Source organism: Aspergillus neoniger, assembly GCF_003184625.1.
Source record: "Aspergillus neoniger CBS 115656 unplaced genomic scaffold BO87scaffold_15, whole genome shotgun sequence".
NCBI lineage: Eukaryota > Fungi > Ascomycota > Eurotiomycetes > Eurotiales > Aspergillaceae > Aspergillus > Aspergillus neoniger.
Window position 1 is genome coordinate 584,060 of NW_020291143.1, and position 19,761 is coordinate 603,820.

Consider the following 19,761-nt stretch of genomic DNA (forward strand, 5'->3'; position numbering starts at 1 on the left):
TATGTGCCGTTCTGGCTAAATTTGTCAGTGTGATGTTGGCCAGTGAATTAGATGACAGATATAATATGATTATTCTGTTGTAGAATAGTTATATTCCAGGCTATAACTGGAGAATTGTCCTGATCAGATCCAGACTTGACTCATGATCCGAGGCAGATGAAATCGGAGTGACGGAGTATGGGGTATTGTCTTTAGTGACTGCAAGGCTGATCTGCTTACTGGCCCCCGAGTCTAGCCTAAGCACACGCTTGTTCACTCGAGTTCCCGGGTGAATATTTATTATGTTTGTTAGCATGGCCTAGCTGAGATTAACCTCTTGGAGAAATGATTCATAAAGGTGAATTGACAGCTAGATGGTATTTTATTGATGATAAGAACAGTTATAGTGTAAGGTGAGTGACGGTAAGATACCGCCCAGTTGCCTCCGCCCCCCCAACTCCGGTGAAACGAAACAGACAGAGTACCCGGTACTTGTATCTGTGCACAAGCGGATAAGGCCAGTGCGGTACCTGATACTTTGCCGGTCTTTGCACCAAACCTGCAAGGAGTAGGTAATAACGACTCGTGCGTCTTGAAGATTCCGGAGTGTTACGCGAACGTCTGGAGGACAGCCTCAACAACCATAACAACCATTGGACTTCTAGAAGGAGGAATAACCGATTGGAAACTGTATAACTACAATACTTACTTACCGTTCTCGCCCCGGATTATTAAGCGTCTGAAATCAACTAATTCCATCCACTCGTGGTCCTTTCACAATCATCCATTATTGCCCCCCCCCTCTCCCTCGCGTATCTGGTTTTGGTTCCCCGCCGTCGCTCCTCGGGCTTGTTGGGTATTTCCGCCCTGCTTGTTCAATCGTCACCTTCCAGGGATCATTCAGTCAGTCTTGCCGGCCGATCCAGACACTCCCGCCAGCGCACCACAAGTCAACGTGATCCTGCGAACTGTCAGCCTGTGATCCTCACTTTAAGCCTTTGGGTTGTTGACCCTCAATTTTATCCTTCCTCCTTCCCCCCCATCTGACGGACTGGTTTCGCCTGTGCAGTGCCGGGCTGACAAAGTGATTACATTGCCCGTGGGTCGCTTCAGCCCTCCCAAACAACGGACCTTGCTCTTGTTTCGTCTTTTGTCACTCACTCTCTCTCAGGTCGTGAAAGGTACGTGGTCTGGACCTCCTCCCTCCTTCCTTGCCCTTTTTGGATTTTATGGCAATGCACTCTGTACTGCTGCTGCTTCTGCTGTCATCCCGTAAAGCCTGTCGTTTGCCGCCCTCATAGGCTCTTCGAGACCTGACTCCTTCCCCGACTGCCTGAGAAGCCGGCCCCTGATATTTCTTCAGCCCATATTCACCGGTCTTTCTCTATGACGCTTGAGGCGCATGCAACCTTACTAACTTTGTCTATTTTGCGCATGTAGCGCTTGGCCGCTCAGACCCGGTTTATCTTGCCTATCGTTCTCCTCACCTGTCTTGTGTCTCGGGACGATTCGATCTCAAAACGACTCAGTCCTTCCGAAGTCTGTTTCGATATATGACTTTTCACCGAGTAACCATTGCATACTCAACACTTTGCATGAGGATCATATACTAGACCACCTCCGCTTACCTACGGTTTTGTATCATATTCGGCTCACCGTAACGACGTTCCGGCGACGACCTGCGATCAAAAGGGCCCGTGCTACTGTGCTTCCTTTCCATGACTCTTTTCGCCCAGTTATATAATTCATCATGTTTTGGCGTTTCGGAGGATATGCGAGTATCTCCGCCATCGATACCCTGCTAGACAAGCCCGATGTCACCCTTGAAGAGCTGTTGGATGAGTCTGAGCTCATCCAAGAGCTCAAACAAAATAATACGAAGCTCATAGAATTCTTACGAGAAGATAATGTTCTTAAACGACTCATGGATTATGTCACTGCGCCTAGTCTGGTGAATGAAGACGACGAAGATGATGACGATCACGAGAACAATGCGCAGACGAACAGAGATGATGATGCAACGGAAGAGGCCAAGGGGGGTGACCCCCTTAAGGATATTCTGGACCCCGAAGACCTGGAGCGGGCGGAGAAGGATCGCATGAAGCGAGCCTACGTCGCATGCGAAATTCTGTCGTCGGAGATATGGTCGATCGTGGAGTCCATTCTGCTCAATCCCGACAACTTACGAGATTTCTGGGGGTTCTTGCGGCGCTCCTCCCCTCTGGACTCTGCTCAGGCGAGTTACTTTACAAAAGTGAACGAAACTCTATTCGACAAGAAAACCAGTGAAATGCTGGAGCTATTCAAGTCAATGGACGGAATTGTACCGGCAATTCTGCAGCACGTGGACAACCCCATGGTCATGGACCTTTTACTCAAAATAATCAGCTTGGAGAAGGTAGAAGGGGGCCATGGCATTGTCGATGTAAGTTGAGGGTGAAAGTTTTCGCTTGTGAGTGATTTATGCTGATTAACGTCCGCAGTGGCTGAAAACCCAGAACCTCATACCCACGCTCCTCTCATTTCTTTCCCCGGATCACCCTGCCTCGGTGCAGACCTCGGCTGGGGATTTCCTCAAAGCTATCATCACCATATCCGCGAACGCAACACAGAATGACCAATCCTGCATTGGCCCTAACAGCCTCACCCGTCAGTTGGTCTCCGTGCCGTGTGTGGAAAGTCTCATCAAGGCCATGCTGCAAGGTGGAAACCCTCTGACAGTCGGTGTTGGTATCGTCATCGAAGTGATCCGGAAGAACAACTCCGACTACGATCCTGAGAATATCAATGGTCCGGACTCACTCCCCACCACATACGATCCGATCTACCTCGGGAATTTGCTTCGGCTTTTTGCCAAACACATACCGGACTTCATGGCGCTGATCCAAAGCTCGAAACACACTGTGAACGACGGGGGCAAGGTGAGAAGTGTAGAAAGGGGGAAGCTCAACTCAGCTTGGGGTGCCAAGATCGAGCCCCTGGGCTTTGACAGATTCAAGACGTGCGAATTGATGGCCGAACTGCTACATTGCAGTAACATGGGCCTTCTGAACGAGCCGGGGAGTGACGATTACGTACGGCAGCGTGATGCTGAGCGCGAGAGGCTCATGCGCGAAGGTGTCTTCAACCCGCACCGCGAAGAGACATCGGCATTCGATGGGAACGACTCTACGGTGGATTTTGTCAATGGATCCGTCATTGGCTACGGTTCCCCTGAGGGCTCTAGAGTGCTTGAGGTCGCCAATACGGGCGAGGAAAGCTTCGAGGACGTTAGCGCATCCGGTGTTCTGGTCGACAAGGAGAAGGACGCTGAAGTGAAGGACACCAGCAGCCCCGAGTCCAAGCCGGAGTCCGCAGCTCCCTCGCAGCATGCCCCGACAGAATCAGCCGAAAATGCTTCAAATGGCGCATCGGAGGACGGCTCACACGATGAAAACCCTGCGAGTCAGGTTCGGGCACATACGCCTACTTCCGATCCTGTGTCAGCTACTGCGTCAGGTATAGCGGAAGTTAGCCTGGGCGGTGGACAGACCACCAAGGAAGGCCAGCCAGCTGCAGAAGCGGCTTCCAACGGTATGGAAGACCAGACCACGGCGTCTTCCCAAGCCGAACAGGAATCGGCTCCTCTCGTAGACCAAACAAATAATCAACAGAGCTCCTTGACGCCTGATACTGCTGGCCAGGTCGGCGATGCTTCAAGCTCAGTTCCACCCGCTTCCGACTCGGCGCCAAACGACGGTGATGTGCCGCGACAGCTGCACCCAGATGTTCAGATCGATTCCAACGGGCAACCTGTTGTTGGTGACTATCTCAAGATTATGTTCGTTGAAAACAAGGTGGTACCAACTATTTTGGTAAGTTTGCATCTAAATTGTGTCATGGACAATTTCTGACAGATTTATTTTAGGACTTCTTTTTCCGATTCCCCTGGAACAACTTCCTTCACAACGTTGTCTATGATGTTGTCCAACAAGTGTTCAACGGTCCCATGGACCGCGGCTACAATCGTCTGCTGGCCATTGACGTTTTTGAGACTGGCCAAATCACCCAGAGCATTATCGAAGGCCAAAAGCGCAGTGATGAGGCGCAGCGAACCAAACAGATCCGACTAGGATACATGGGCCACTTGACGTTGATTGCTGAAGAGGTTGTGAAATTCAGCGAACGGCACCCGCCCGAGTTGCTCTCTCCTACGGTTATGGAGAATGTGCTGAACCCTGAGTGGATAGACTATGTTGAGCAAACGCTTTCTGAGACCAGGGAGCGCGACAACGCCATTCTTGGAGGGGTGCGCCCTGACATGTCGATTGGACATCGCCAAGGCATGCTCAATTCCGGCCAGAGCGCGAACACATCATCGGCGCTTGCTGACGCTGGCCTGAATGGCTCGGTGGGAGGCTCCGGGTTCCAGGGCTTTGACATGATGAACCAAGGAAGTGTCTCCGGCGGAGCTTTCGGGCTAAACAGTGGTAATTCCCTACTAAGCGGGTTCGCTAGCTCCAGCGATGACGATGAGGATGAGGAAATGGAAGATCAAGACGATCGGAATATGGCCGAGCCTTCTGCTGAAGGCGGCTCTGACAATGTGGGTCATCACCTTTTCACTGATGTCGATATGCGCGATGCTTGACGCAATCCTGGATATCCCTCTCCTCCCTACCCTTTACCTTCTTCTTCTGCGGCCATCTTTGCATCATTTGGTACACCCTGTGTTGGTTGATCTTTCTTTGGATTCGGGCCTTGGGCTGGTATACATTTCATGCTGCGGCTGGGATAGCGCATGATGGACGAGAGGAGCGACGGAGGTCGTGGAGGGCCTTGCACATAGAGCGTTCTCCGGCGCTTTACTTTACGTATGAAGTCATTCTAAAGAACTCCTGCTCCCCGCTATCATGTTGCAACTTTCTGGAACTAAGCATGTGCTTGCCGGTCACACCAGTAGTTTCTTTTGGCTTGCGGCCTAGGTGTTGACGTCGCTTTTGGTGTATCCCTAACCTGATCTCTGGATTTGCGCATTTACCTCGTCATCTACTCTCCTCCATAATGGAACAGAGCTTGTATACTAATCCGAATGTGATAGGCCTCTACCAACTCTACCAGTCAGCCAATCCCGATCCTTCCCCCACCACCAGCACCGTTGAGCCAAGGTCCGTCTCGCGCACGGCGGCAGCTAGCAGCCCGACTTGCTGCCCATAAACAACAGGCTGCCGAGAACTCCGAGGGTGGTGAAGAGTCAAGTCACAGCCAGCAAAGCGAACATGACATGCAATGGCCCACGAATCCATTCGTGATCGCCGGCTTGGACGAGGATGCCGATGGCTCCAACTCGCCTGCCAGTGCAGCCTTCCCGTCCACTGATTTCCCCCCTGCTAACAAGGATGAGCCCTTCTCATCGCCCACATTCCCTGACTCTGGATTCAGCCCTCCCGACTCATTCTCAACTAACTCCTCCGACGAGGAGGGAGACGGTAGACCGGAGGGCATGAGACGCAAGGAGCGGGTTCCCCTGGAGGTTGACGAGGAGGAAGACGACATGGGGGAGATGGTCGGGCCTTCGCTTGGGTCGGGCATGATGGACTCGGACGAAGAGGATGAGGCCATTATGAACGAATCTTTGGGGTATCCGGACATCGCCTCGGGGCGTTACAGAAACTTCGGTAGATCCCGGATGGGTGCCTCACCGTTCGGCGACGATGAAGACGACAGTAGTGATGGGGAGGATGATGATGGATTAGTCGAGATTCTCGTCCCCGGGCGAAAGGCTTCCACATCATCCACCACATCATCCCATTAGTTTTTGCACATGATGCTTGATGTCCACTTTCTGTTATGTATGCAACGCTTTCCTCTTTTTTCCTTCTTCTTGGCGGTACTCTGATTTCTGTTTCGGCCTCTTTCAATTGCTTTTCATCTTTTGTCTTTTTTGGATTAGTTCAATTCCCATGATGTACACTATTTGATCGCATGGCACTTTTGTATATGCTCCGGTTCATGATTGTATGCCTCAACGAGTCGGACCAAGCGGAATTCCGGGCAATAAGGATTGATCTGAATGACTATGTTAACATTCTTGCTGGAGAAAATGGCTCGTAGTTCCATACTATATAATATGCCTTATGTTTGTTCGTATGTATGGGCGATGTTGATGCGGGAGGGAAAGTGGGACGCCGCATTCATTCTTTCTATTCTTGCCTTCCGCACCTGCCAAAAACCCACTTTTCGCTTCTGCAACTTTCGTCGCTCGGAGGAACTGAAGCAGTACTGGGAAATTCTCGAATTCTGCAGTACTCATATAATTATTTACGAGTAGTATATTCCCCAGTACTCTTCTTTGCGATCATGGCAAGTGCACCGTCAGGGCCCTCGGGGTAAGTCGACTTTTTTTTTCCCTATTATTTTCTTTCCTATCTCCGCGATGACGTTTTCGGATCGGACTCGGGGTTGCGGTGCTTTTTATGCCTGATGCTTTCATTCTTCAAATTATCGCCTCAGCATATGCATATTTCCCGTCCAAGTTATCTCCAAAAAGGACGTATATGCATACTACCAGTGAAGCACAACTTCCATGCATTCTGCATGATGATATATGGCTGTGAAGCATACAGCTCACCCCTCCCCCGCCATCACACTGCCCGCATGCCCACTCCATGATACATAATCCATAATCTGACTAGCAGCCCCAGGTCCGGCGATGATGACAGTCTACAGATCTACTTTGATCTGCTTAATTGGATGGTCAACAATGGAGGTCATCTGCACGAGAGCGTCCAAATAGCCAAGGATGAAAGCCGTGGTGTTCATCTCCAAGTCAAGAAAGACTGGAAGGATGCTGTCCCCACCGACACACACATCATCAAGACGCCCTTGGCTACTACGATGTCTTATTTCAATGTTGTTAACCAGTCCACTCCCTCAATCTCCTTTTCGGCGCATGGCCTGCATTTCCCACAGTCGTTTATTGATGCTGTCGGAGAAAAGGAATCAACCATCTTCTTCTTGATTGGTCAGTATCTTCGTGGCACTGAGGGCTTTTGGTACCCGTATATTCGAACATTGCCTCAGCCTGGCTCTTTGACTACTCCTCCTTACTATGAGGGAGAAGATCTGCAGTGGTTGGATGGTACTAGCTTGTTGGCGGCTAGGGAGAAGAGACTGGAGGTTCTGAAGGAGAAGTATGAGAAGGGTTCGATAGAGTTGCGCAATGCTGGGTTCGAGGGTGCAGATGCGTATACATGGTAGGTCACTGAGAGTGCTACTTGCAGTTTCAAGCCTGGATTAAGGAGCGGCATTGACACTAGCGATGTGTTTGTAGGGACCTCTATCTCTGGGCAGCTTCGATGTTCATTTCGCGTGCCTTCTCGGCGAGGGTACTTTCTGGAGTCTTTCCTGAAACGGAACTGTCGGAGGAGAAGCTCTCTGTCCTTCTCCCCATCATCGATATGGGCAATCATCGACCGCTAGCCAAGGTGGAGTGGCGGGCTGGTAAGGACGATGTTGCCTTTGTAGTCTTGGAAGACGTGTCGGCAGGCCAGGAGATCAGCAACAATTACGGCCCGCGGAATAACGAGCAACGTAGGTGCCCTCCGGAGAACTGCTTCACGAAGTGGCTAGCGACTGACAAATATCAGTTATGATGAACTACGGTTTCTGCATTCCCGGAAATCCTTGCGACCACCGCATTGTCAGTTTACGAGCACCGCCTGGAAGCCCCCTCTACATGGCAAAGTCCCATCAACTGCAGATGTACCCTGACCTTGCTGTGGGGGAACCAGAAGATCACTACTACGTCTTCAACGTGTTCTACCCTCTTCTCGCTCCCGACATGTCAATGGAGCATTCCATCTTCTCACCTGCCCTGCTTGACGCCGTGTCGGTTCTGGCTGCCAACAACCGGGAGCTGGAAACCCTCGAAATCACCAACCAAGGCATCAAGATTCCAAACGTCTATGGTAATTCTAGGGCCCTACTTGCTGCCTTGAGTCAGGTTATCATTGAGGTCGTCACACATGCTGCCAAGCTCAGGGCGTCAGGGGAAGATCTTCAGACACCGACAAACCTCAAACAGACCCATGCGAAAGTATACCGAGACAGCCAGATCATGTTGTCTGAGACCGCTCTAGTTGTCGCAGCATGGACACTGAACCGTGCGCGGCTACATAACTTCACTGGGACCTGGGAGGAAACCAAGAGAGTCCTTGGGGCCCATATGGGCCGAATCCCCACCGGAAAGTTCCCAGAAGAGGTGTACTCGCGGCTGCAGGTGCGGATTTTGGAGCGGAAGTCTCTTCTTACAAACAACGGGGAGTTGTTCACCCTGGGTGAATTGCCCGACCTTCTACCAACGGCGATGCAGCAACCTTGCAAGGCCTGCTTCCAGGATGTCTTGTCAGTTTCTGAATCCGCCATTCCAATGCTAAGAGGAAGCGGTGGGTCATCGCCATTTGCCTTCCCGATGTTCCTTTGCCTGGTTGCGGCAGCCCACACTGCTAGCAAATCTGGTGCTTCCGAGGAATTTAAGCCCTCCCCCAGACTGTCCCGATGGGCGAGCTTCCTCCTGGAGAATTACCCACCGCCCCCGAATGATGTGGCCTGGGCCTTGGAGGACGAGGATGATGAGCACATCGTGAGTCTCTTTGACGAGACACTGGAGAAGATGAGGTCACAGAACGCAGGTGTGTTTACCAGTTTGGCCCTGTACACGGGAGACTGGCAAAAAGACGATTGGTGGCTGTCGCCCAATTGGTTGCGATGGGGATGGATGATTGGGGAGCAGGAGTGTGTGCAGATTCCTGACGATCCACTGCAGTTGTTGGCGACTGGAAGTGGGGGTCAGGTGAGACTGACGACGGAGGATTACCTATATGTGCCCGGGGAGGCATATGAGTAGTAGACAGATGAGACATAGAATAGATATAGGACCAGTGCTACAAGTACTAAGTAACTTATCAATATAGCTATCCATACAGAACCAAAGAACGAGTAGATCTGTGGTGGTTAGTCAGCGTGGATCAGGTGACCCCACTGAACCAATCAGGGAGGAGCGAAAGGCGGATATTCAGCAAGCGCAGGAATTGCCGCGACGGGCAGCTCAACCCAAACCACGCCTGCCACGGCTTTGTAACGCATCCTCGATTCTCCCACCTTTCCTCCCCCCTCCCTTTCCCCTCCCAAGTCAATTGGGCCAGTGTTCACCATGATATCTCGAGCGGCGGCTCCCTCCTCTTCCATCGCCTCCATCTCCTCCCGCTCCCTCCGAGCCCAGGCCCCGGCCGCCCGTTCCTTCGCGACCGTCCAGGACAACGCCCCCCCGGTCAAGCACTATGGCGGTCTGAAGGACCAGGATCGGATCTTCACCAACCTCTACGGACACCATGGAGCTGATCTGAAGTCGGCGATGAAGTATGGTGACTGGCACCGGACTAAGGATATCGTTCTGAAGGGTCATGACTGGGTAGGCTCTGCCCCTTCGCGGGTCCATTGAACCCGGAACTGCTGGAAGATGCGGAAATGATTCCAATGCTGACTTAATATGTGTTCGTTCTGTGTAGCTTATCTCTGAGCTGAAGGCCTCCGGTCTTCGTGGTCGTGGTGGTGCTGGTTTCCCCTCCGGACTGAAATACGTGAGTTGCCCTCACCGAGACCAATTGATGACATAGCCAGTCTTCAGGCCCCAGTCTAATCTTCAATTGCTGTGGTACAGTCCTTCATGAACTTCAAGGACTGGGACAAGGACCCCAGACCCCGTTACCTCGTCGTCAATGCCGATGAGGGTGAGCCCGGAACCTGCAAGGACCGTGAAATCATGCGCAAAGACCCCCAGAAGCTCATCGAAGGTTGCCTCGTCGTCGGCCGTGCCATGAACGCAAACGCCGCTTACATCTACATCCGTGGTGAATTCTACCAAGAAGCTACCGTTCTCCAGCGGGCTATCAACGAGGCCTACGAGGCTGGCCTGATCGGCAAGAACGCCTGCGGTACCGGCTACGACTTCGACGTCTACATTCACCGTGGTATGGGCGCCTACGTCTGTGGTGAGGAGACCTCCCTCATCGAGTCCATCGAGGGCAAGGCCGGCAAGCCCCGTCTTAAGCCCCCGTTCCCCGCTGCTGTCGGTCTCTTCGGCTGCCCCAGTACCGTCACCAACGTCGAGACTGTCGCTGTCACCCCCACCATCATGCGTCGTGGCGCCAGCTGGTTCTCGTCTTTCGGCCGTGAGCGCAACGCTGGTACCAAGCTGTACTGTATCTCCGGACACGTCAACAACCCCTGCACCGTCGAGGAGGAGATGTCCATCTCCCTTCGCGAGCTGATCGACCGTCACTGTGGAGGTGTTCGTGGTGGCTGGGACAACCTTCTCGCTGTCATCCCCGGTGGATCCTCGACTCCCGTCCTTCCCAAGTCCATTTGTGACGATCAGCTCATGGACTTCGATGCCCTGAAGGACTCCCAGAGTGGTCTCGGTACCGCTGCCGTCATCGTCATGGACAAGTCGACCGACATTGTTCGCGCCATCTCTCGTCTGTCCACCTTCTACAAGCACGAGTCTTGCGGTCAGTGCACTCCCTGCCGTGAGGGTAGCAAGTGGACCATGCAGATGATGCAGCGTATGGAGAAGGGTCAGGCCCGCGAGCGTGAGATCGACATGCTCCAGGAGCTGACCAAGCAGGTCGAGGGTCACACCATCTGCGCTCTGGGTGAGGCCTTTGCCTGGCCCATCCAGGGTCTGATCCGTCACTTCCGCCCCGAGCTGAAGGCCCGCATCCGGGAGTACTCGAAGGAGGTTGGTGGAAACGGACCTTACGCTGGTGGTTGGCACCCGGAGGCCCGCGCTGAGGGCAAGCTGATCTCCCCTGGCATGTAATTACCATAAACCTGTCTCAATTCTCTTTTTTATCTCTCTCCCTCTCTCTCTGTGTGTGTGTACGACTTCCACTATGGGGATAGAATAGCTTCGCTCGCAACACCCTGCAGTTCGTCAGGTATAGAGCAACAGGGCAAGCGAGGGAAGGAAAAGACAAAAAGAAAAGATGAAAGGGAAAGAAAAAGAGAGAAAGGAAGAAGTTAATCTTTGCTAAATCTTTCTTTCTTTTCTTCTTTTTTGATTTCCTAGAGGGAGTGTGTGTGTTCTTTTACATTTTACCCCTTGTCTCCTCCCACCCAACCCCATCTCATATTTTCCTTTTTATATCTTACGTGTCGTGTTAGGTTCTCGATCATGTACAGTCCTGGTAGCAATTGAACTTTTTCTTTGGTTTAACCCTTTTCCTTCAGAAGATGTAGGGTGTTTACTTTTGCTGGTAGAAGTTGAACAGTAGAATAAAGAATGGTCCAAACTGACATCAAGTATTTGAACTAAGTAATTTACTACTAGTATAGTTACTAGAATTAAAAATCCGCTCATATGGTAAGTAATGAATCGAATCAACTTCACCGTTGTTGAACTTACCAACCAAAAATGCAAATGCAAATGCAATTAAAAAAAAAATAAAAAAAAATAAAAAAAATAAAAAAAATAAAAAAAAATAAAAAAAAAATAAAAAAAAAAAATAAAAAAAAAAAACTTAGAAACGGCAGTACCTCTTCTCTCGCTCTCCACCCAGCATGCCTACAAACCAAACCAACTACTACTATTACTAGTAATTAAAATGTCCATCAAATTTTATCGAAACCTATATATACCAATAAATCTCATTGATACACCACTCAATCAGTAAGTACAAATAAAATACACACACACACACACACACACACACACACACACAATCATCAATCACTACCACCACTATAATGAACGACTGCAAGAACCAACCAACCAACCAGTACACCGATAATGTCTATGTCTACGTTATTACCCCCATCTAGTCTCACACAAAGACGAATAAATGATTTATTCGGGTCATACTAAAATTGTCATAATTTCTATCTTTTCTTCATTGATTGAATCATCAATTGTATTGCTGTTGACTTAGGTAGTGGGGTACTACACTACTAGACTTGATTGGATAGATAGATAGAGTACTATTAGGGGGGGAAAGGAAAGGAGACAATGAGAAGGTTTGGGGGATCAGGTCTGAGAAGGAAACTTTCCATATTAGGAGCGGAGGTGTACATCATGAACAGATGAGGTTTTGCTATTAAAGATATCATTTGGGGGTGAGTTGAAATTTAGGTAGGCTATTTGCTCTGATTAGAGGAAGTACTGCTACTTTGTGGGCATGGAAATGTGAAGACGTTTAACTTGCGCAATTACTGTTTCGTTCACAAGGACCAGCTAGCTAACTTACACACCCAGAGTTCTGCGCCCTCTGCAAAGTCCGAGGACGGAATGCATCCAAGAACCAAGGAAAAGAAAATAGAAACACAACGAACAAAAACAGAGAAGTGAAAACAGTATCTAAGTTACAACAATGGCTGCATGTCGTTCCGTCAACCCATAGACACAAAAAGATGCAAGACATCAAAGATTCAGCTTCGACCAGCACTCGGTATGCTGCATCCAAACAACGGAGTCCCTTCCACCCAAATTCCCGAAATCATAGATCAATAGCCCCCAGCCATGATGAGACTGTAGTACCGCCGACTCATTTCGGCCGTCTGTGCAAGGCGTGCATCGCCCGTCAAAGGCAGACTGAGTACGCTGGACAGCTCGATTGCCTGAAGTAGCAACTTGTCAGAACCAGGATTTGCGTGAGTCGTGTCAATGGAACAACGTACCTTTGAGTCCTCGTGCCCAGTCCAAGTGGCAACCACGCGGCTCATTTCCCGGAAGGCTACACGTTCCTCTAATCCTTCGACACCCGACCCCTGACTGACCTTGTCGCCCATCTTCACCAAGGCACTTACTAACCGGGCAAGACGGGTAGCATCGCGCTTGCCGCTCTTGGCCGTAGCCAGGCGCAGAAAGTCGTCGTAAATACCACCACCATTGGCCCAGCCGCGCACCTTTCGCTCAGGTTCCTCGCCAAAGCCCGACACCAGCATCTCTAGCGTGCCATAGTCACCCTCAATCACGGCAGTTGGAGCCACAACACGACAGAAGGTAGCGTGGGCATCGTTCCAGTTCTTGCCACGGACAAGATAGTCCACTTCGCGTGCCGCATCACCCGTGTCGCGAGCATAAAGCGCCTTCGAAACCCAGATCCAGCTCTCAGGTAGCTGAAGATCATGCGTGAGATAGTGCCACATCACGTTGGTTTGGCCGTCTGAGGTGACCGGCTCCGGCAGCTGGGGCGCAAACCGGGCTAGAGTCTCCTTCACAGCACGCTCGCGATCAGATGCATGCGAGAGGTGGAGGAGGACGAACAGTGCCCGGTTCAACGTGCCACTGCAACAAAGCTCCCAAGCATAGTCCCACACGAGCTGGTCCAACTGCGCTGTGTTGACTTGGAAGCTTTCGTGCTGCCCAATGGCTGCCGCAAGAAGGTGACAAAGCTGGAAGGACAGCCGGCTTGACTGCTTATCCCCGCTGACCGACTCAGGCAGGAGAACGGCCGGGAACTCCTGTGGATGGAGATTGGCCGTCCGAGCAGCTCCACCAGTTGTCGTGGCATACACTTTCAGCAAAACCCAGAGAGGAGACTCGCGATCAACGATGTCTTCCTGGTTGTAAGGCGTCGGAAGGGCCGGCTCATTTCCTTCGTAGAGGTCGTCCACGAACTGGCAGACGGCGGCTTCGATAGGCTCATCGTCGGTGATACCATACCAGAGACGAAGGCCGAAAGCCTGGAACCAATCCAGCCCAAATCGCTCAGAGAAGGTGAAAGTAGAAAGACGATCCTCCAGCGCACCAGTGGACTTGCCTTCGCTGCGAAGGGCGTTGCCGGCCAGAAGTTCGTACAAAGCTCGGACGGGCTCGCTCATTTCAGAATACACATTGTTCTGGAGCCACATCTCAATCTGCTTGGCCATATCAGTGCGCGTCGTAGGATCGCGCGCGATCTGAGCAACCAGTGTCGCAAGATGGAAATTCTGACTAGCAATTAGGACCTTGCAAGCCTCTTCAACCCGATGCGAGCATAACAAGTAAAAGGCACGCTCCTCGGCTGAGCTGGCCTTGGCCACAGCCTGTGCATGCTTTTCACGTACGATACTCTCCCACAGACGGGTCAGGCGGTCTTTCTTGATGCGGTGAATGTATTTGGAACGAAGATTGGGAGGCACGCCAGCGGAAATATCATCCTCAGTCTTGTCGTTGAAAAGGATGTTGGCCAGCTGCCAGAGAAGTCGCTCGTGGTCAGATTGTACCAAGTTCGAAGCTTGTACGAATTCCCGGAAATCGGCCTTTGCCAGACGAGCAAAGGGAACCCCGTCAACACGTGAAACGGCAGTCAGCTTCCTCTGGGCATCCAGCATCTCACTCGGTTCCACGGGTGTGTTGTATTCCAAGAGAGCCACATCCCTTCCTTCGCTAGTCACAGAGAGCTTGTGCCTCCAAGCGCTATCAACCGCCTGCATGTCCGACATATCATTCTTGGCGCAGAGAAGAGAGTTCAGCGTGCCCCAACGCGGTTTGAATGATTGATGGAAAGCAAGGTCGTCTTCGCTTAGCTCGTGGGATTCGCCAGCAAATGTCTTGGGCTTCTTGTTATAAGGCCACTGTAGGGACAGATGGTATTAGTTTAGGCTATTGACAAATGTGGGTTCACAGTGCTCAAGTCATATTGTATCGCATCACTTCCTACAATACAACTTCCTATAGGGATAATAAAGGGATATAAGAGAACGGAAAGGAGTCAAACCTCAAAGCCATTAGGCCGCACGCTTTGTGCCTTCAAAGGAGATGCGGCTTGTTGTTTGCGTGGTTGCTGAAACAAAGAATTCATCAAATCGATGCTGGTGGCGAAGCCCTTTTGCCTGGTATCGGCGGCAGATGGCTTGGGGGTATCCTCACGGAGAGACCGGTCGGTAAAGGCATTGGCTTGGATCTCACGAAGTGCATCGCGATCTTGCTTCCGGGGACTGATGGTGCGTTGCAGATGCTCCGCCCAGTCTCCAGTAAGGTCGAGACGAGGCTTCGAAGGCGTGTTCCAAGGCTTCAGTACAGGCTGGGTGGTCTCCATAAAGGTATCGGTGCTTTGGGTGTCATCGCGCTCCACGGTAGGATGGAGGTCTGGAAAGGTGCCCGCCATGTCCATTTCCTCGCCCTCATCCAATTCGACTAGTGACTCGCCAGAATGTTGGCTTTCGGTAATATCATCGCCGTCTTGCTCAATAGTCGAACCCGTGGAGCCTTCCCCTAAAAAAGACTCCTCATCGTCTCCAGAAACCGAACGCTGGTCCTCAACCGTCTCCATCATTTGGTTGCCAAACGCACCCGGGACAATCTTACGCTTTTTGAAATCAAAGGTATCATCGTCGACGCCAGCCATTGAACCCACAAAGGAGTCATCAGTGGAGAAGGCAGACATCATCTCCGAGCCCATGGTCGTATCGGGGTTGGCGGGGGTTTGAGCCTTCGGAGTCGGAGTGTCAGGAGCAGCACTAAAAGTGCTTTGGTTGAGGCTCTCACCTTCTTCTTCCTCGTCGCTGTCATAATCAAGACCATAGGTGGTGTAATGGGGCACCCGGAACACCCACGTGCCGGTCTCCTTTTCATAGTCCACGAACTCGGTGTTGTGCACCTTTATCAAGCGGTCGACGTGCTTATCGAACAAGGGGCCGCTGGTGAGAGGGGAAGGTGACTTCTTGTCGCGACCCCGAGGCCAAGAGTTTTCAATGCGAAGGGTGGAGGGGACGTTCAAGCCCTTGCCCCTCGGGGGCTTGATGGTTTCATCTGGATACACGGTAATCTTGCGCACACCGATGTCTACAAGGTCGCCGAAAATGCGGTCCAAGTCCACGGTGGTCAGATCAACGGGCTCATCGAACGTCACCTGGCCGCACCTTTGACGACCAACAGTAAAGCCAACAAACTTCTTCTGCTGCTCTCGGCTCAACTTGCTGATCTCAGCGCGGGTGGGCTTCATCCAGTACTCGCCCGGTTGCGGGTCTCCACCGGGAACGAAAGGCAGACGAGAGGGGCCCTCAGGAGTAGTTGAGGTCGTCACCGCATTCTCGGGGACGACGGCAAGCTCATTACCACGAACAGACTCCATCTCAGGACGGATAGAAGGCTCGCTAGGCTTGATACCGTTGAGGCCATTGACTGTGTTGCTCTTGCGGATGGAGCGCAGGAATCCCAATTCCTCCGGAGTAGGCTCGGGGCTTTGAGACTGCACCGGAACGATCTCCCCTCCAGTGGCTGGCGTATCTGATGATGAATCGAAGCTGACCTTCTTCTTCATCTTATCGGCTGGCTGCGCTGCGTCTTCGCCGTTGGTGATCGGGGCAGCTGGGGTACTGGCTGGGCGAGCAAAGAGGTCATTCCTCAGGCTACGATCAATGGTGAGGCGCTTCAGGCTGCCGCTTGACAGACGGGAGCTGCCAGAGGAAAGTGCACCGGGCGACAAGACACTGTCGGTGTCGGGGTCGAATGTCTTGCGCAAATTGCTGGTAGACAAACTCTTGCTAAAGCTGGTGCGCCCAAGACTTCCATTGACACTTCCACGCAGGCTTCCACCCAGCACACTGCCACCAAGTCCGCTAGGAGTACCAGCAGAGCTCGAAGGTGAGCCATAGGTGGAGTAAGAGAACCCGTATCCCTGGCGTTTGGGGGGTGTAAGAAGGCGGTTAGCGGCATTGGGGGTGATCTTATAGACAGGGAGCGGAGTGCGCTGCTTCTGTTTTGCGGCAGACGAAAGTGGCGTCGCCAAGGGGCCAGGGCTGGAAGCGCTTGGGGCTGGCAAGCCAGAGAAGATGGACTGGTTTCCATAAGGGTTGCCGTCCAAAAGAGAGGCCTGCAAGCTACCAGGGGCCGGTTGGGATTGCTGAGCTTGCTGGGGTTGTGTCTGCTGGCTGCCGCCAAACAGGCTCGAAGTACCAAGCCCTCCAGTCTGCTGAGGCTGACTCTGCGTGTTACCGAAAAGCGAACCGCCGGCGCTCGGAGTCGTGGTGCTCTGTCCCCCGAAGAGAGAACCACCGGTTCCAGTGCCACCGCCGAATAGACTCGGCTTCTGCTGCTGCTGGTTTTGGGCGCCGCCAAACAGGCCACCACCACCCGTCTGCTGGTTCTGAGTGTTACCAAAGCCGCCAAATGCGCTGGTGCCGGTGCCGGTGCCGGTGGCAGGCGTGCTGCCGCCGAACAAGCTCTTCTGGCCCTGCTGCTGGCCTCCGCCGAAAAGGGAGCTTGTGCCGGTTTGCTGGTTGTTTCCAAAGAGCGATCCACCAGTCGACTGCTGTTGTGGTTGCTGAGTGTTCTGGCCAAAAAGAGAAGAGCCAGTCGTGCCGGTGCCAGTGCCAGCCCCAGTATTGCCGAAGAGACTCGGGGTACTGGACTGCTGCTGCGTGTTTGAGCCGAACCCGCCAAACAATCCTTTGTTCTGAGTCTGCTGCTGATTTTGGGCTTGGTTTTGCTGACCGAGCCCACCTCCGAACAAGCCGGTACCGGTTTGCTGCTGTTGTTGGCCGCCGAAGGGAGAGGAAGTCGCAGCAGTACCACCAAAAGGAGTGGCGGCGCTTGTGTTTTGCGCGCCAAAGGCGCTGCCAAAACCTGTACCGGTGGAGCCACTGTTGCCGAATAGAGGCTTCTGTTGTTGGGTATTGGTATTCGCGCTGCCACCAAACAAAGATCCGCCAGTTCCAGCACCAAAGCCGGTGGTTCCTGTGCCGCTTCCAAATCCACCCGTAGTAGCAGTAGTAGATGTGTTTCCACCGAAGAGGCTTGGCTGGGAGGTGCCAGTAGCACCAGTTCCACCCCCAAATAAGGAAGTGGCCGGCTTTGCTGCTCCGAACAAGGGGTTGGAGTTGGCGCTAGATCCGAATCCACCCGCCGTCTGCGTCTGCCCAAAGGTCGAGGGAGCACTTGTTCCGCCTCCGAATGGCGTGGAAGTACTTCCAAAACCGCCGGTCGACTGTTGTCCAAAGCCGGATCCTCCAAAGGCTGATGTGCCAAAGGCACCGGCTTGGCCACTACCGTTGCCGAACCTACGGCCTTGGTTGTAATCACCTAAGCGAAGTTCTTCAAAGGAATACTTGCTGTACGGCTGCATGAAGGTGATACTTTGGTAGTGATTCATCCCCGTGGTGTTACCGTCCTTCTCAGTGAAGGGACTAAACGGCGTGCTTCCAGTGCCATCAGAGGGAGGAATGGCCTGCTGGAAGGCAGTTCCTGTCCCGCTACCGAAGCCCGATGCGGTGCTGCCGAAGCCACCAGTGCCACCGCTTGTACCGAATCCACCACCGGTGCCAGCTGAGCTGCCAAAACCCCCGGTTTTGTTGCCGAATAGCCCACCCCCAGTGCTAGCGGCAGTGCCAGTGCCAGTGCCAGTGCTGCCGAACCCTCCGCCAGTGTTGGAGGACGATCCGAAGCCGCCGAACCCGCTACTACCACCAGCTGTGGCAGTTCCGCTTCCGAAAAGGCCTCCGCCGGTCGAAGTCCCAGTTCCGAATCCGCTCGTGCGATTTTGTCCTCCAAACAGGGACGTCGACTGATTCTGTGTGCCGGTTCCGAATCCTAGAATAACAAAGACCTTGAGTCAGTTTCGCTAACAAATATAAAAAGTAGACAGATCCTGGGACATCTGATTAGAAACCATCCTTGGGCCATGGATCTCCGGCGGTCAATGGACGACATTTGACGTGAACTTCCAATCCAGAGACTTTCTGCCATAAGAGCTAGCGGTGAGGGTCCTCGAAAACGCCATTTCGGTCACGGATCGGTGATCGAGCACAGGAAAGTCGAGAGGTCCGCCCCAAGGCACAGGTGGAAGAGAAAGGATCGCCAAGCCCACTGAGATATAGCCGTCAGGCACGTACCTCCACCGGAACCAAAGCTACTGGAGGTGTTTCCAAACAAGCCACCACCGGATGTATTACCGCCACCAAAGGGCGACGATGTCGATCCAAAGCCTAGATGACGGGGGAGATGCTGTCAGAGACTGTATTGAAGCTGCGATCCCTTCTCTTGCAGTGCTGCTGTTTTGTCCCGGTGTCGAAGCCATCCACGGGCGGTCGGTGGTGGGAGGAGCCTAATAGGACGGTCGCAGCTCGACGTTCGGAACTACCAGCAAATGCCGATCCTTTTGCACCGGAGAGTCTCAAGGGACGAGGTAAAAGGAAAAGAAAAGTAACCCGGGATAACCGAGGACGGGGTTCGCAACCAGACGAAGACACCTACCTCCACCAGTACTCGTGCCACCAAAGCCAGAGCCTGCCCCGAAGCCGGAGCTTTGCTGGTTGTTTTGTCCGAAACCTCCGAACATCTTGCTGAATGATAATGCTTTATATTAGGGAGTCATTCGGTTCGAAGGACGTCTGCGATCGAAGGTTGGAAGGCTCGGGAAGATCGTTTAGAACGACGATGATTAGAGCTCCGTATGAATGGATATTTTGCGAAAAGAACAACCGTAGCGCGCTAGCGTAATATAAGGCGACAACGTTGCGTAAGTTTGGAAAGACGATGTCGACGCGCTGGTGAGCACGGGTGTTTGTTTTGAGAAGGGAAGAAAAGAAGAAAAAAAAAAAGGTGAATGGGTAAAAGTGACGAAAAAGGCCACACTAGCTACAGACGGAAAAGTACCGTCGGAGCTAGTAGGTGAGCAAGTCTGAAGGGTATCGACTTAGTGGCAGTCGGGGAAAAAAGTGACGAGGTGAGGCAGAGGGAGGAGGACGCGCGACGGTGGTCGAGGGAAGAAGCTGCGAGAGCCAAGGAAGAGAAGAGAGAGAGGAAGGGAGAGCGACGGCAGG

At 52.5% G+C, this 19,761-nt stretch overlaps 4 protein-coding genes across 4 annotated transcripts; 3 read left to right on the top strand and 1 right to left on the bottom strand.

Annotated features, from left to right (window-relative positions):
* Positions 1-1,345: 1,345 nt before the first annotated feature.
* Positions 1,346-4,926, top strand: BO87DRAFT_51727 (Sit4-associated protein). The gene is made up of 3 exons (XM_025629347.1): positions 1,346-2,404; positions 2,463-3,833; positions 3,887-4,926. Exons 1-3 carry the CDS (start codon positions 1,730-1,732, stop codon positions 4,607-4,609), a joined length of 2,769 nt encoding a protein of 922 aa, XP_025480077.1. The 5' UTR covers positions 1,346-1,729; the 3' UTR covers positions 4,610-4,926.
* Positions 4,927-6,711: 1,785 nt separating this feature from the next.
* On the top strand, positions 6,712-8,866 carry BO87DRAFT_307700 (SET domain protein; the record flags this gene model as incomplete). The annotated part of the gene is made up of 3 exons (XM_025619405.1): positions 6,712-7,214; positions 7,292-7,551; positions 7,608-8,866. 3 exons carry the CDS (start codon positions 6,712-6,714, stop codon positions 8,864-8,866), a joined length of 2,022 nt encoding a protein of 673 aa, XP_025480078.1.
* A 205-nt stretch (positions 8,867-9,071) lies between these two features.
* BO87DRAFT_376480 (NADH-quinone oxidoreductase subunit NuoF) lies at positions 9,072-11,236 on the top strand. Its single transcript, XM_025623309.1, has 3 exons — positions 9,072-9,430; positions 9,528-9,599; positions 9,680-11,236. Exons 1-3 carry the CDS (start codon positions 9,173-9,175, stop codon positions 10,838-10,840), a joined length of 1,491 nt encoding a protein of 496 aa, XP_025480079.1. The 5' UTR covers positions 9,072-9,172; the 3' UTR covers positions 10,841-11,236.
* Positions 11,237-12,210: 974 nt separating this feature from the next.
* Positions 12,211-19,751, bottom strand: BO87DRAFT_334350 (uncharacterized protein). The gene is made up of 5 exons (XM_025620440.1): positions 19,193-19,751; positions 18,832-18,924; positions 14,718-18,529; positions 12,694-14,574; positions 12,211-12,633 (listed from the first exon to the last, which is right to left on the bottom strand). Exons 1-5 carry the CDS (start codon positions 19,275-19,277, stop codon positions 12,520-12,522), a joined length of 5,985 nt encoding a protein of 1,994 aa, XP_025480080.1. The 5' UTR covers positions 19,278-19,751; the 3' UTR covers positions 12,211-12,519.
* Positions 19,752-19,761: the final 10 nt, after the last annotated feature.

What these genes read in the sequence shown, in the direction of transcription:
- BO87DRAFT_51727 (XM_025629347.1), top strand. Translation starts at nt 1,730, where the DNA reads ATGTTTTGGCGTTTCGGAGGATATGCGAGTATCTCCGCCATCGATACC. An exon ending in GGGGCCATGGCATTGTCGAT is followed by an intron (nt 2,405 to 2,462) that starts GTAAGTTGAGGG and finishes TAACGTCCGCAG; the next exon opens with TGGCTGAAAACCCAGAACCT. An exon ending in AGGTGGTACCAACTATTTTG is followed by an intron (nt 3,834 to 3,886) that starts GTAAGTTTGCAT and finishes GATTTATTTTAG; the next exon opens with GACTTCTTTTTCCGATTCCC.
- BO87DRAFT_376480 (XM_025623309.1), top strand. Translation starts at nt 9,173, where the DNA reads ATGATATCTCGAGCGGCGGCTCCCTCCTCTTCCATCGCCTCCATCTCC. An exon ending in TTCTGAAGGGTCATGACTGG is followed by an intron (nt 9,431 to 9,527) that starts GTAGGCTCTGCC and finishes CGTTCTGTGTAG; the next exon opens with CTTATCTCTGAGCTGAAGGC. An exon ending in TCCCCTCCGGACTGAAATAC is followed by an intron (nt 9,600 to 9,679) that starts GTGAGTTGCCCT and finishes GCTGTGGTACAG; the next exon opens with TCCTTCATGAACTTCAAGGA.
- BO87DRAFT_334350 (XM_025620440.1), bottom strand. Translation starts at nt 19,277, where the DNA reads ATGTTCGGAGGTTTCGGACAAAACAACCAGCAAAGCTCCGGCTTCGGG. An exon ending in TAGCTTTGGTTCCGGTGGAG is followed by an intron (nt 18,530 to 18,831) that starts GTACGTGCCTGA and finishes TTGTTATTCTAG; the next exon opens with GATTCGGAACCGGCACACAG. An exon ending in CTGGGCACGAGGACTCAAAG is followed by an intron (nt 12,634 to 12,693) that starts GTACGTTGTTCC and finishes TTGCTACTTCAG; the next exon opens with GCAATCGAGCTGTCCAGCGT.